Source organism: Alosa pseudoharengus, unplaced genomic scaffold (genome assembly GCF_046254945.1).
Source record: "Alosa pseudoharengus isolate Yale_2024_CS ecotype anadromous, Long Island Sound unplaced genomic scaffold, YU_APseudo_1.1 YU_APseudo_1.1_scf_17, whole genome shotgun sequence".
In the NCBI taxonomy this organism is placed as follows: Eukaryota; Metazoa; Chordata; class Actinopteri; order Clupeiformes; family Clupeidae; genus Alosa; species Alosa pseudoharengus.
The window spans coordinates 38,337,247-38,352,138 of NW_027468640.1; the positions used below are offsets into that span (position 1 = coordinate 38,337,247).

The 14,892-nt window shown below is 42.6% G+C and overlaps 1 protein-coding gene across 1 annotated transcript; it reads left to right on the forward strand.

Annotated features, from left to right (window-relative positions):
- Window positions 1–3,861: 3,861 nt before the first annotated feature.
- On the forward strand, window positions 3,862–14,779 carry mogat3a (monoacylglycerol O-acyltransferase 3a). Its single transcript, XM_076289529.1, has 7 exons — window positions 3,862–4,227; window positions 5,275–5,453; window positions 6,230–6,434; window positions 12,958–13,132; window positions 13,258–13,457; window positions 13,588–13,667; window positions 13,920–14,779. The coding sequence occupies exons 1-7, from the start codon at window positions 4,134–4,136 to the stop codon at window positions 13,992–13,994; spliced, it is 1,008 nt and encodes a 335-aa protein (XP_076145644.1). The 5' UTR covers window positions 3,862–4,133; the 3' UTR covers window positions 13,995–14,779.
- Window positions 14,780–14,892: the final 113 nt, after the last annotated feature.

A 14,892-nucleotide genomic window follows, 5' to 3' on the forward strand; every position in this document is an offset into this window, starting at 1 on the left:
TCAAAAATAGCCTATGTTTCGTTAAATTAATAGGCTTGGCATTAAGAAATGCAGGCAGGCTCAACACATACCTCTGCTTCCATTCTTCTTTGTAGGTCCTGCATTCTGAATCAATTTTTCTTTTCAAGGCTTTTGACAACGACATTTTGCATCGATAACTAGCATATAGCAATGTTCAGCTAATCATTTACACGTCATCCAAAAGAATAATATTTGTAGCCTACACATTAGTTACGGCAAGTTGCTAGGCAAGTCGCCTGTTTCATGAGAGACGACAGGAGATGCAGCAGGCGGCATAAAAACAGCGCACATAAGCAAATAAACGTTTTTAATGGAATTAAATTAAATGCATTTTAAAAGTTAGATGATGTTTATTTTAATATAATATAATAATTAATAATTTAAATAGTAGGCCTATAACCCCCCCCCCCCCCCCCCCCATTACAAAAGCTATGGCCCGCGATGCCATTGTCTGAAAAAAAATTGGCCCGGGTCCAAACGTAATTGCCGACCCCTGTTCTACAGACAATGAAATTCATTGTAAAGTAGCCTAATTATCACAAATTACTGACCCATTGTCAAAATTATATTAATATGCTCATTTCTAAATAATATAATACATTTGTCAGGCTACTTTTTACAGGTACAGCCCATGGTGTATGTTTAGAACTCCTTACTCTGTGAATCTGAGTGTTATAGCTCATCTGTGCATTAAGATAAAAGAGTACGCTTGCTGCCCCTAGTGGTATGGCGGCAAACACATCCAAAATATCAGAAAATTAATAAAATACACTTTGCAGACATTTTTTGATGATTAAAATGTCCCGATATATCCACCTGCTTCATTCACACTCCTTTCTTTTCCTCTTTCTCTTCTTTTCCTCTTCTTCCCCCCTTTTCCCCTCCCTTTCTCTTCTTCCCCCCTCCAGGTAGACGAATGTTCCCCTCGCCAGGCGCGAGGGGCGGGATAATCGGTTGTCTTTCAAATAGGATCAAGTAGGATAGCACTACAACTCATGAGTCCCATGCGTCTTCCCATCAGCGGAGATAGCTGGCTAGTTCAAACTTTTGCCAACTTAAAAAAAGCTTAACTTGTGTCAAGCTGTTCACCAACAGCAACATCCACATTCTTTGTTTTCAAGTAGCAGGGAATTCACACCGAACTGTTTCAACTCTGCCATCAACCATTACCGGTATGTTAAGCCCGCCCAACGTCTATCTATATTATATAATTCAATTGATTGTTTTAATAGCACTGAGCAGAGGTGGTGTTGCCCTCAGTAAAACAGCACAACGAACAGAAAGCAAACAGTTACAAACAGTCAGGCACTTGGCTTCATTTGATGGAACACACTGAACAGCAGGCGGCGTGGCGTGGCGTAAAACAACGGGAGATCAGGGGAAAGCGGTCGTAACGGCAGCCGGTGCATCAGGCCGGATTCGAACCGGCGATGCAATTCTTATGTGCTAAAGCACAGGGCCGTCTTCTCGACGTGTGCCACGGAGACGCTGCTTAACGCAGTGCTCTGTATTATATACATGATTAGAGTCTCGTGACGCTGCTGGCTATTGCGTGTAGGTCAAAGTCTGCTGCTTGGCTGCATCCCCCTATTTTGTAAAATTGATTTTTATTCATCTGGGTGTTGCAATTGATATCAATGATTAATATGATTGCCCTCAGTAAAAAAGCACAACAAACAGGACGCAAACAGTTACAAACAGTCAGGTAGGCCTACTTGGGTTCATAAGATGTCGCGTGCCATCGGGAACGCGATGACCAGCGGGCGGTGTGGTGTAAAACTACGTGAGATTGCAGGAAAACGTCCGTAGCGGCGGCCGGTGCATCAGACTGGATTCAAATCTGCGATGAAATTCACAGCGCTGCCTTTTCTATGCGTGCCACGGAGACGCTGATTAACGCAGTGCTCATTATATACATGATTAGAGTCTCGTGACGCCGGCTACTGCGTGTGTAGGTCAAAGTCCGGCGATCGCGGCATTCTCCTATTTTGTAAAATTTATTTTTATTCCTCTGGGTGTTGCAATTGATATCAATGATTAATATGATTGCCCTCAGTAAAAAAGTACAAGAAACAGGACGCAAACAGTTACAAACAGTCAGGTTCTTGGCTTCATAAGATGTCGCGGGCGATTGGGAACGCGATGATCAGAGGGCGGCGTCGCGTAAAACAACGTGAGACCGCGGAAACAGCAGCCGGTGCATCAGGCCGGATTCAAACCGGCAATGCAATTCTTAAAGTGCTATATAGCACAGCGCTGCCTTTTCTATGTGTGCCACGGAGACGCTGATTAATGCAGTGCTCATTATATACATGATTAGAGTCTCATGACGCTGGCTACTGCGTGTGTAGGTCAAAGTCCGCCGATCGCGGCATTCCCCTATTTTGTAAAATTGATTTTTATTCCTCTGGGTGTTGCAATTGATAACAATGATTAATATGATTGCCCTCAGTACAAAAGCACAAGAAACAGGACGCAAACAGTTACAAACAGTCAGGTTCTTTGCTTCAAGATGTCGCGGGCGATCGGGAACGCGATGACCAGAGGGCGGCGTCGCGTAAAACAACGTGAGACCATACCGGCGGCCGGATTCGAACCGGCAACGCAATAGGGTGTGGGCGTCATGACGTAATTACTCCGCCATGTTGATTGCCTCCTTTACCGCTACTCAGACTACTGCCTATGACTACTGCGTAATGTACTCCCTCTCAGCCGTTAATAATGCTGATTTTGTCAACATACCGGTACCTGGCTTCTCTATTGAATGCGTCCCGGTAAATTCCAGATCCTTTTCGGGATTATTCCAGATCCTTTTCGGGATTTTAACATATTTCTTCTATCTATTTTTCTATCTATTCTTTCTCAACTCTACTTCTAGCTACATCTCTTCATTCAACAACGTTATGTCAGAGTTATTTTAACGTTCGCGTAGCCATCAACATGGCCGCCACGTCCCACAATGCAACGCGGATCCCACGCCCTATTCTTAAAGTGCTATGTAGCACAGCGCTGCCTTTTCTATGTGTGCCAAGGAGACACTGATTAATGTAGTGCTCATTATATACATGATTAGAGTCTCTTGACCCTGGCTACTGCGTGTGTAGGTCAAAGTCCTACATAGCATTTTTTTTATATTGATCCAGTTGTTATGTTTTCTGTTACTTTTGCTTATGCTTATGTATTTTCAACTTTATTGGAACTATTTTTGTTTTTAACTATGTATACTGTCGTTTTGGACAAAAGCGTCTGCGAAATACCATAACTATGATCCCCTTATACGGTCATTATGCCAAGTCAACAACAGCATACACAAAGGCACTAAATAATAATGGAAGGATAACACGTTGTTATGATCGAATACATTTGAAAAATGTTATGCTTTTGATGCATGGGGTGCAATGTTCATATCATGCTAAAATATTTGTACATAAACCAAAAATAAAATGTTTATGGTTTAATTTGCTCTATTTAAAATCCAATCCATTCTAAGGGCCACAGTGGGGCACGTGAATGTGTTTCAAAGCCCACAGGCTATAACATGAAGATTTTGCAAAGCAAAACCTTAGAATAAGAAATAAATCCAATAGCAAACCATTTTATCCAACCAAATCAGAAGACGCATGATTAAAGATTTCGACCAAACTGATTTGTACTGTTATAACCACTGCTGAGATTTGTCTGTCCTTTAGCCTACCAATATGTTCAAGTAGTCTAGCTGTAATAGCAGGACCTACAAATTGAGTAGTGGCGCGTCTACTATTGTGCGATTGGTTCAACTGACACCAAAGTTAGGGGTGGGGCTGTGACGCAATGCATTTTTGGGAGTGTTCAAGCCAGCAATCACAGAGGGACAGAAAGTTCAGGCTTGGAAGCTAATTAGTGCTGTACACTTCAGCGTGAGTTGTGTTTTTGACAGATCCATCCTGTTCACAACTAGGTTGCACAATCAGAGCATAACTTCATTGAGTTTCTGCGTCTGAGACTAACGGGGAATTTGGGAACTCTAGTCTAGGCAACAGGTCCCACCTCAACTCCATTGCTCTCTGCGCGGCGTGTGAAACAACGAAAGACTGATGAGTTTATGAGAGAGCTTTGTTGTCTCGACTGCAGTCATGAAGATCGAGTTTGCGCCGCTGAACGTGCCGTTCCACAGACGCCTTCAAACGGCCGCTGTGGTTCAGTGGGTCTTCTCCTTCCTTGCGCTGGGTGAGTAGCTGCTCCTCCGCTGTAACGGAGAGGGGTTCCCTTCCCACCGGGTTGTTGATGATGATGGGGGAGGTAGCCCCGATGCACCCAGAGACGTGTTGTGCACTCACGTGTGCTAAGTTAACTGTGATCTAAGTTTTGCTTGTGTGTGTCTCTGTACATAAAAGCAGAGAAGGAGAAAGAAACGTGTTTGTTTTTCTGCATCACTTAGTCAAAATTGAAGAACACAGAGTGACCGTGTAGCTTGCTTTTCTGGGGTGCCTCCAAACCGATGGTCTAGCCCCTCTGCTAACAAGGAGGGCACTGGTCACAGCAGACTGCTGGTTCCTCTACTGAGGAAAGTGTGGACACCAGACAGGCTTTTTGTTGCTGATCTCATGTTGCCGATACGTTGGCGTCTGTAACATTTAATAGCTTACTGCCTGTGTCAGGTTACATTGTAGGCGAGGCTTTTGCTAAAAGTTATGGGCTTTCTGAAATACCATTATACTGAATGCTATTATGATTTGCATCTGACTTATAGGCATGTTGAGCTGGTTTTGAGCAGTTTTTTGGGACTGCCCTCTGTGACCTCCAATAGAATGTTGCTCAACTCACTCTTCAATCAAAGGCAAGGTTTACACTGTCACTGCTAAAATTGAATTTAGGCCTACTACAAACTACACAGATTGTATGCAGAGGTACAGTCTTAAAATAACCGCTGTCTGGTCAACTCTGTAATTTAATGTAACTTTAATGTAACAACTTTCTGCAAGTGTGTGTTTGTCTGTGTGACATTTCTTCTTTGTGTGTGCTTGTGTGTCCACTTGTGTAGTGACCTTGATAAACTGTGACAAAGAGCTTCTGCCACCCTGACCAGAACCCCACTTGGCACTGTCATCCCAGTCACCTCTTAGGCCCTTCAATGACATGCACTTACTAATAGTCACATGTGCTTGCCCCACACATGGAGTCTGACACAATCACCCAGATGGTATTGATACTTTAAAGAGGAATCCTTCTGGATTGTTTGCCTCTCTCACTCTAAGACGTTGTCTTTCTCCGCAGCTCAATGTTGCCTGGCAGCATACGTCCTCCTGTGTCTCAGTGATTGGTGGGTCCTCGGCGCACTCTATGCCGGTTGGCTGTACCTTGACAGGGACACACCAATCACAGGGGGTCGGAAATCACACTGGGTCCGGAGCTGGACGATGTGGCACTACTTTAGAGACTACTTCCCTATTACAGTGAGTTAAACACACACAGGCACACCTACATGAACGAACCACACGGTATCCTAAGAGAGAAATCTTTCTCACACACTAAGCACCCAAAAGTGTCTCTCTCTCACTCACTCACTCACTCACTTACTCACACACACACACACACACACACACACACACGTGCGCCTAGATACACAAATCATACAGTCCTTCTTACATAGTCTCACTCAAGCACACCCTCACATACTCCTTCTCTGGAGTTTTCATTGTGTGTGATTGTAAACACAGTTAATTGTTTAGTTAAGTATGCTCCCAGCGGATTGCCTGTGGCCTGTTTTCCTTTTTTACTAAGTTGCTCACAGGTAGGTGCTTACTTCACATCCTGTTCTTTCTGGACAGTCTGCACAAATTGTACTGTATATATATATACAGTGCATAATTCCAATTTTAAAGTTTTTTTTGTTTTGTTGCTAATTTAGCTTTGTGTGGCCGCTTAAGAAACAGCAGTGGTGGCCCTGTAAATGGAAGCAACCATAGTGACCACTCAGACTGAGTAATAAACAGTTCCCGCCAATTAGTGTTTCTCCAGGAGCATAGATGGGAGGGATGGGATTGAATGGCTCTAGAGCTCAAATATCAAAAGCCTTTCACCTAATTCACAGACTTTACCTTTAAGGGTGAAGTTATGGAAATAATGGTTAAATAAACAGGTGTGTTTTTTTAACCCCTCTCCCTCCATTCATTTTTTCTGTCCCATTACCTCTCTCTCTCTCTCACCCTCTCTCACACACACCCTGTAGTTGGTGAAAACAGCTGATCTGGACCCCAGTCATAACTACATCTTTGGGTTCCATCCACATGGGGTTCTTGTTGCCGGGGGATTCGGGAACTTCTGCACAGAAGCTTCCGGCTTTTCAACTCTTTTCCCGGGACTCACGCCATACCTGCTCATGCTGCCGTTTTGGTTCCGAGTGCCATTCTTCAGGGACTACATCATGTCTGGAGGTAGGTGTGTTTGTGTGTATTTGTGTGGGCTTGTGTGAAAAGAGTATTATTATTTTAATTGTTTTGAAACGGTGTCAAAAATGCCTATGCCTTGTGTTGCCCAGAAATCCACTAAAGTTAGCATGCTAACCAGCCAGAGACAGACGGCTCTCTTGTAATAACACTTTGTACAAAGCAGGTCAATGGAAGAGTGCCATTGGTGTGTTCAAAACAACTTGAATCCTGCAGAACTCTACACACAGCCCCTTTAAATGTGCAAAAGTAAGGATGAGCCAGTACTCACTGGCTGTTTGTTTGTCTGTGTGTGTGTCAGAGAGAGAGAGAGTGTCAGTTTGTTTTCACACTCTATCTATCTATCGTGTGTGTGTGTGTGTGTGTGTGTGTGTGTGTGTGTGTGTGTGTTAGACCAGTGGTTCTCAAATGGGGGTACGCGTACCCCTGGGGGTACGTGAAGGCACTCCAGGGGGTACGTGAGATTTTATGAAAACAGACGAAGTGACTGCAAAATAATAACGTCATGTACAAAAACCAACTGCACACTCATTACTCTCGTTTGAATTACTCGCGGACCTGTGATCGGATAGATATCCACGCATGTCAGATGAAAGAGGAGACACAGACCTATCATTTGATACCAAGTACATCCTTCTGGGTTATAAAACAGTCGAAGTGACAGCAAAATAATAACTTCATATAGCTCGACTTACCTCACGTTTTTGTCTGTTTTTGTGGCAAAGCATGTTTATAATCCAACGCTATTGTGTGTTTCTCTATGGCAAAGAATGTTCATAATCCGGTTTTGAGATCCTAGCAAATTCCTGCATGGCATTCAATTCAAGGCTCACATTGCATCCCAATTTGTTCGACAAAGAAACACCTTTTTTGCCTTTACTTTGTTCATGGCAACACAGTAAAAAGTTGTAGAGAATCATGAGTGCAGACAGGCACACACACGTAAACTCGGGTCAAGTCAGGTCAGATCAGTTCGTGTTCCAGATATGGAGCGCAGAAAGGTCATTTTTAATCACTAAATAAAAAAATGGCATTTATTTCTGTAAGGCGCACACCACATATGTCTGTAAATTGCTCAGCCCCAGAGAATCCCTCCCACTTGGCAATATTGCCAGATTCAGGACAGTCTGCCCTACACACACATGAAATGCATGTAGAGCTATGAGCTTGCTGTGGTGAGATACATGTCAAAATATAAGGTTTTTTATAATTTTTATATTTTCATTCTTTAAAAATCTAAATAAAATCAATGCTAGTACTAATACATGAAATGATGGCAGATCTGGATAGCCCAGACTCTGCCGGAAAAAAAACAATATGTAATATGTGTGTGTGGCACTTACAATGACCAGAATAAATCCTTATGAATAAAGGTAGTGAAAATGCTCTAAAAAAACTAAGGGTTAAAATATACATATATTTAAAAAGTAGAATCCATGCAAAAATACTTAAAAAACAATTATTTAATAAATATTTCAGGAAAATATAAGTTGTATGTGTTTATTAGTTCCAAAGTTTAATAAATTAGACACTGATGGCACAGTGCTCTGTTTTAAGTCTTTTTTCTCAACTAAAAATGCTTTGCGCTGGTTAGGGGGTACTTGGCTGAAAAAATATTTCACAGGGGGTACATCACTGAAAAAAGGTTGAGAACCACTGCTTTAGACAGTGGGGGAGTTTGCCCTCTGTGTTTGTCTGGCTGTTCTCCCTCTGTCCTCCATTGTGTAAACAGTCCTCATGAAAGTTTACAGTGAAGAAATAATTGAACCCATCCCAATTGGGCAATGGCTACACACACACACACACACACACACCACTCCACTTGCACACTTGTACACTTTGCAACTTGTTGCTGTTGTCCTGAAAACACAACACTTCTGCTGCTCTTACATAACTTGCACCACTATGCCACTTTATTTCTTACTTAGGTCAAACAGAACTACCTCAGCCTCTTATTGGCCTGACTTTGCACTAGTATTTTATTTTATTGACTGTCTATGCACAATTTCAACCAAATTTTGCTGCTCTTATTTTTTCATTATATGTGCCCTCTTATTTACTTATTTACTTACTTTTTTGTTTACTTGAATGTTATGTTTGTCTGTGGACTTAAAATTGGTAAAATATGTCTTGTCTCCACCGTGGGATAGTGAGAAACGTAATTTCGATCTCTTTGTATGTCTGGAACATGTGAAGAAATTGACAATAAAGCTGACTTTGACTTTGACTTTGACTTTGACACACACACACCAGCCTTGTTCCCTCACCTCCTGTCTAGTACCACAGATCAGATCTGCCTTACATATGAAGAGGTGGTGGTGTGTCTTACATCTTACATCTCAAGCAGCAGTACATCTCTTTCTGTCACCATTACACAAATCCAAACAACCCTACACACAACCACGTACACACTTCATGCTATATGTCAAGCCTTTGAGTCTGTTCACCTTATGCTAGGAAAATAAAGTTGGAGATTTCCCTGTTCCAAAGTTGTGGCAGATGGATTCACACTGAGTTTACACGTTGGACCTACTATGAGTGGCGTTTTTATCATTTTTTCTGGTACAATGTCAGACTTTCAGGTTTGTCTGGAATGCAGCATAGGCACACGGCTGTGCTCAGGTGTGGGTTAAGTAGGGACAATGCGACAGACACATAGGAACTGAAACTGTCATCTTGGCCTTGCGCTTCCTGTATGACAGTACAACTTCCTCTTAGTCTTCCTAGACAGCTGCTTTACATATTGCCACTTAACATGACAGCTGCTGCCCTATTCGCTTGCAGAGACATGCTGCAGCTGCCCCGGTGTGTTGGATGGATGTGCACTAAGGTGACGTCTTAGGTGTGGGTGGTTGTCACTCAGTCTGTTTTTAAGATCTGATTAGTAATTGTCCATAAGAGGGGCCAGATTTGACAGATTCTGTAATGCACAATTTTTGGTTATTTGTGTAGTCATGTATTTACATTTGTGTGTGGGTTTTAATCTGTGCATGGGCGTGTTTGAACAAGTGTAACTGTGACTGTCCATGTACGGGTACAGTATGTGTGAACGTGTGTGTGTGTGTTGACTCATGGGTGTGTGTGTGTGTGTTTGATCTGATGTTGTCATCATGTTTCTTGCGCTTGAGGTTCATCTGACACAGCGCTTGCCCAACCCTAACCCAACCAGTAGACTTTCATCACTGTGGAGTCAAGCAGACCAGTGTGCTCATCAGCTGACCTGACCTGAACTGACGTCTCCAAGTTGAGAGTTGCCACTCCCTCTAACTAGATTTCTTCACTCTCCGTTCATTCCTCTCAATAAACTCTAGACCAGTTGTTCTCAAAGTGTGGGGCAGTGTAGAGACATGACATTGGGCGCGACGAACAGGAGGACATTTATCTTAGCTTGTCTTTATTAATGCCGTTCTTTTTGACAAGGAAGATAATACATTCAAAACAAAATAGTCACACACACAAACATAGGAGTCATAAACAGTCCTACATATACATTAAAACAATATCAGATCTAAGGGACAGAGACAAAAAATGTAACATGGAACCACAATGCTAAAATAATATTTGCACGTTACCATTTTGATAGATTCAGGTGGGGCTTGAAAATGTCCCACTTCCAAAGTGAGCAATGATGGAAAAAGATAATGAGTATGATTGCTCTACACAACATTTGAAGCTGAAACATCTGCAGTATTTGCAGTATATTATGCCCTCCATGAGGTGTGTGTGTGTGTGTGTGTGTGTGTGTGAGTGAGAGAGAGAGAGGTCTGATGATGTAGAGTAGTCATCATTACATTCTTCTGATTAATTTCTAAATTTTAGTTCTAGCCATTTTACAGAAAGCAAGACTCAAGGTTTGACTAAAGCACATAATGTGATGACTACTTCTGAGTGGTGTATCTAATCATTGCTGTAAAACTGATACGCCACTGAGTATTTTGAATGCTCTTTTAGTCTCTTTTTCCATGAATTGGCGGTGTGGTGATTTTTGTGGATGATGAGTTCATGAAAGTAGGATGACTGTTTTGGTCTTTAGGATCAGATGACCCAAGTGAGTCATGACATTTTTTTGCAAACTTGTAACTCTGGGCTTAGGCGGGGATCACATTGGAAATAACAAAGCAGCAGTGGTAAAGCGCAACGCAACACTCAGACCATAATCATTTTTATCTTGTTCCTGAGTTACCTGATTCTAAGAGGCGGTGTCTCTGATCATTCTGAATCACACCTGATGTACATGCAGATACTCTCCCATAGAATGTTTTCTTTGCCTCCTCCACAAACACGTTATCATATCGAATTTCATTTTGTGCTTGCAGTCAGTCTGCTTTCCATCCAGACTCCTTATGGTGGAAATAATTAACATGTGTAAAATCCTCATTTATAGTGCATACAGAAAGTATTCACAGCACTTCACTTTTTCCACATTTCGTTATGTTACAGCCTAATTCCAAAATGGATTAAATATTTTTTTTCCTCAAAATTCTACACACAATACCCCATAATGACAACATGAGTTTTTTTTTTTTTAAATGGTTGCAAATCTATTAGAAATAAAGAACAAAAATATAATTTGTACATAAGTATTCACAGCCTTTGCTCAATACGATCTTTGGAATATGAAGCCACAAGTACCCTGGAAATCCAGAGTTCTCGTGATAAATTCCAATTTTGAGGGGAACCTTATGACTTGACAAACAAAGATGGCTGCACCCCTAATTGATGGTAGTTGAGATGTAGTTCTTTGTATTTGTACTACGTTGGCCATTTTAATGTTGATTTTAAATGCTCTTACACACTGCTCTTACATTGCTGCTTTAATCCGGTGACCAATGTATGCATTGCATGGTCTTGAGACCGCTGCTGCCCTGGTGACGTCCGTGTTCTTCCCCACTAAGACAAACGGGAATGCTATACAAGTGCTACATTAAGTCACGTTCGCGTGTAGAGCAACTCGGGCGGGGGAGTGTACGATACAAATGGATTGCAGCATGATGCTCATTACCTATGCCCATGAAACCGAGCTGCACCAATCACATCGGTGTATCTGATAAAGGCAGGCCAGAGGCGAGCTAAACAGATGATAACAGCGCTGCGATATCGATGTCCGGAAACATTGGTCGTAGTGTTATCCAATTGTGTTGACGTCCGGAATCGGTCAGTAAACATTGGTTGAAGTGTTAATCAATTGGGTGCAGTGATATTTTCAAGTGCATGCTTGGTGCTGCCCCTCAAGTTGGGCCATTTTCATTACTCATAGCCAGACCCTTAAAGGCACACTATGCAGGTTTTTTAGCTTAATTTACCTTCATTTAACAGCTTCAGAGTCATTGGAATGGTTATATGACTTTTTTCGGGTTGAATGGTGGCCGTCTCGCTTCCCCCTAGTGCCTGTGAGCGGAAAAACCACCTTTGCAACTGTGGGCCGGCGGGCCGACGGCCTCAGTGTCAGGAAGTATAACGAGTGTAATGAAAGGCACCGGCTAGAAAAAGGTAGCGATGGAGTTTCTCAGACATTTGTCATGACAAAGCCAGCGAAAAAGAAGCAAAAACCGAGAAAACAGTAAGGAAATTGCCAATACTGCATAGTTTACCTTTAAATCTTTCGGATTGGGTCAGGTCCTCCAGGCTAAGCCACAAGCTTGGCACACCTATCGTTGGCCAGTTTCGCCCATTCCTCTTCACAGAACCTCTCGAACTCCATTGGTTGTATGGGGAGCTTCAGTGCAAAGCCATTTTCAGATCCCAGATTCAGATTCAAGTCTGGGCTCTTGGCTGGGCCTCTCTAGGACATTCACAGAGTTGTCCTGAAGCTACTCCTTCTTCCAGGATGTCTCTGTACATTGCTACATTCATCTTTCTCTCAATCCTGACTAGTCTCCCAGTTCCTGCCGCTGAAAAACATCCCCACAGCATGATGCTGCCACCACCATGCTTCTCCCCCGATCACTCAGTTTAGAAGGACGGCTAGCTCTAGGAAGAGTCCTGGTGGTTCCAAACTTCTTCCATTTATGGATGATGGAGGCCATTGTGCTCACTGGGACCTTTAAAGCAGCAGAATGTTTTCTGTACCCTACCCCAGTTCTGTGCCTCGAGACAATCCTGTCTGGAGGTCTACAGACAAAACTTCATGCTTGTTTTGTGGTCTGACGTGCACTGTTAACTGTGGGACCTTATATAGACAGGTGCCTTTCCAAATCATGTCCAATCAACTAAATTTTCCACAGGTGAACTCCAATTAAGCTGTAGAAACATCTCAAGGATTATCAGCGGAAACAGAATGCACCTGAGCTCAATTTTGAGCTTGATCGCAATGGCTGTGAATACTTATGTACAAGGGATTTCTACGTTTTTTTATTTTTAATAAATTTGCAAAAATCTCAAACAAACCTTTTTTAAAGTTGTCATTATGGGGTATTATGTGTAGATTTTTTTGTACATTATCTTTTCTTTTTGGTTGGTTGGTTGTTTTGGTTGGCTCATGACCTTTTCCTCTTGATCTTGGACCTCTCAGGACTGGTATCCAGTGAGAAGGCCAGTGCCAGCTACATCATCAGTCGGCCCGAGGGCGGACACGTTGCCGTGGTTGCAGTGGGCGGGGCGCCAGAGTCGCTTGATGCCCGACCGGGAGAGCTGACCCTTCAGCTGCTGCAGCGCAAGGGCTTCATCAAGCTCGCTCTGAAACATGGGTGAGTGTATGTGGTTTTGTGTGTGAACACTCATTGGGTCTTCAAGGCTGCAGTGAAACAAGAGGGATTGTGAGGGTGGTACATTTGATGTGTGTGTGTGTGTGCGTGCGCGCGTGTGTGTACAGGGCATGGCTGGTTCCAGTGTTCTCCTTTGGTGAGAATGAGCTCTTTGACCAGATGGAGAACCCTAGAGGGTCCGCTCTCCGGCGCATGCAGGACCGTCTCCAGAGGATAATGGGTGTGGCCTTGCCCCTCTTCCATGCCCGAGGTGTCTTCCAGTATAGCTTTGGCGTGCTGCCCTATAGAAAGCCCATAAACACCGTTGGTAAGAACCCCACACCTTACCATTGCAGTAATTCAAACATAATCAGTAATCACTTGCTAACATCTACATTATGGTTCTGTATTATATTCTCTCTCTTTCTTTCTTTATTTCTTTCTTTCTTTCTATACAGTGGGCCGGCCCATTCCAGTTGTGCAGACTCCATCTCCTAGTAAAGAAGACATAGAAAACCTCCATAAGCTCTACATTGAGGTTAGTGTTGATTGGCATGTCTTTAAATAGTAGGGAAATGACGAACACAGTGTGGGTAGAATGAGTGTTGTCATAAGGTGAAAAGATCATTGTGACAAGGAAGTATGTGTCCTGAGTAATCATTTGCACATGTAGGACTGAACTGAGAGGTAAAACAGGTTTGTGAATGTATATGTAAATAATCATTTTGTGTGTGTGTTCGTCTTTTTCTATGAGAGAGAGAGATGAGTAAACCACTCTTACTGTTCACAGGGTCTCACCCAGGTGTTTGAGGAGAATAAAACAAATTATGGCATCGCTGAAGACAAGCATCTCAAGTTCATCTGACACCTCTGTTACAACCTCATTCTGTCTGTCTGTCCTTCTACTTGTCTGTCTGCCAAACTGTCTGCCTGCCTGTGTGTCACTGACAGCCATTCTGTCTGGAATTCTGTTGATTATTCTAAAGGGCAATCACCTTATGTACACACACAGATCTGCCGTCTGCGTGTGTGTGTGTGTGTGCGTGCGTGCGTGCGTGCGTGTGTGCGTGTGTGTGTTAATGAGAGAGTGACGTGACAGAATGTGATTCAAATGGTTCATTTGCAATAATTTTGTGTGTGTGTGTGTGTGTGTTGTATGTTACCATGTAGGGAAGCACATTCACTCTCAAAACTATAGTAATATGAATGAATTTAGGGAATTATCTATTTGTCAAACATAATACTGAACTCAAGGCTCAGAGTCTATTTATCGGAAGTGAGGTGAGGAAGTTTACATGCATTGTATCTATGTTGCCTGAAAATGCTAATTATATTAACAACACAAAACCTGTCTATTGACATTTCAGACCCTCCAGACCATGTCTATCATTACAACTGCCTCTTTGTATAGAGTATATATACTTATACTTGTGTGTTTGTGTGTGTGTGTGTGTGCGCGCACACAAAAAATACTCAGAGATATGGGACACTGGTAAACCCAGGCGTTCAGGTTCGTTTTCTGGAGAAATCCATCTAGCTTGACAAGCCATTTAGTGCCATAGTTCTTAGTTGGTGGTTAAAACTGCTCATTTGTGTCATAGTTCTGTGATAAACATACAAACAATAAAATTGTGACTGATTTTGATTTTATTTAGGCCTACTTGAAAAGCATTTTGTAACCTGTGTGAAAGAGTTCCACTTTCAACGACTCGGAAAGAATGATCGTTATAACGTTTGAATTCCAAAGGACGATCGGAGTTATT

Bases quoted from the DNA above. Each gene is read 5' to 3' on its own strand.
- mogat3a (XM_076289529.1), top strand. From the start codon at position 4,134: ATGAAGATCGAGTTTGCGCCGCTGAACGTGCCGTTCCACAGACGCCTT. The intron at 4,228-5,274 runs GTGAGTAGCTGC...CTTTCTCCGCAG, and splicing joins CTTCTCCTTCCTTGCGCTGG to CTCAATGTTGCCTGGCAGCA. The intron at 6,435-12,957 runs GTAGGTGTGTTT...TGGACCTCTCAG, and splicing joins GGACTACATCATGTCTGGAG to GACTGGTATCCAGTGAGAAG.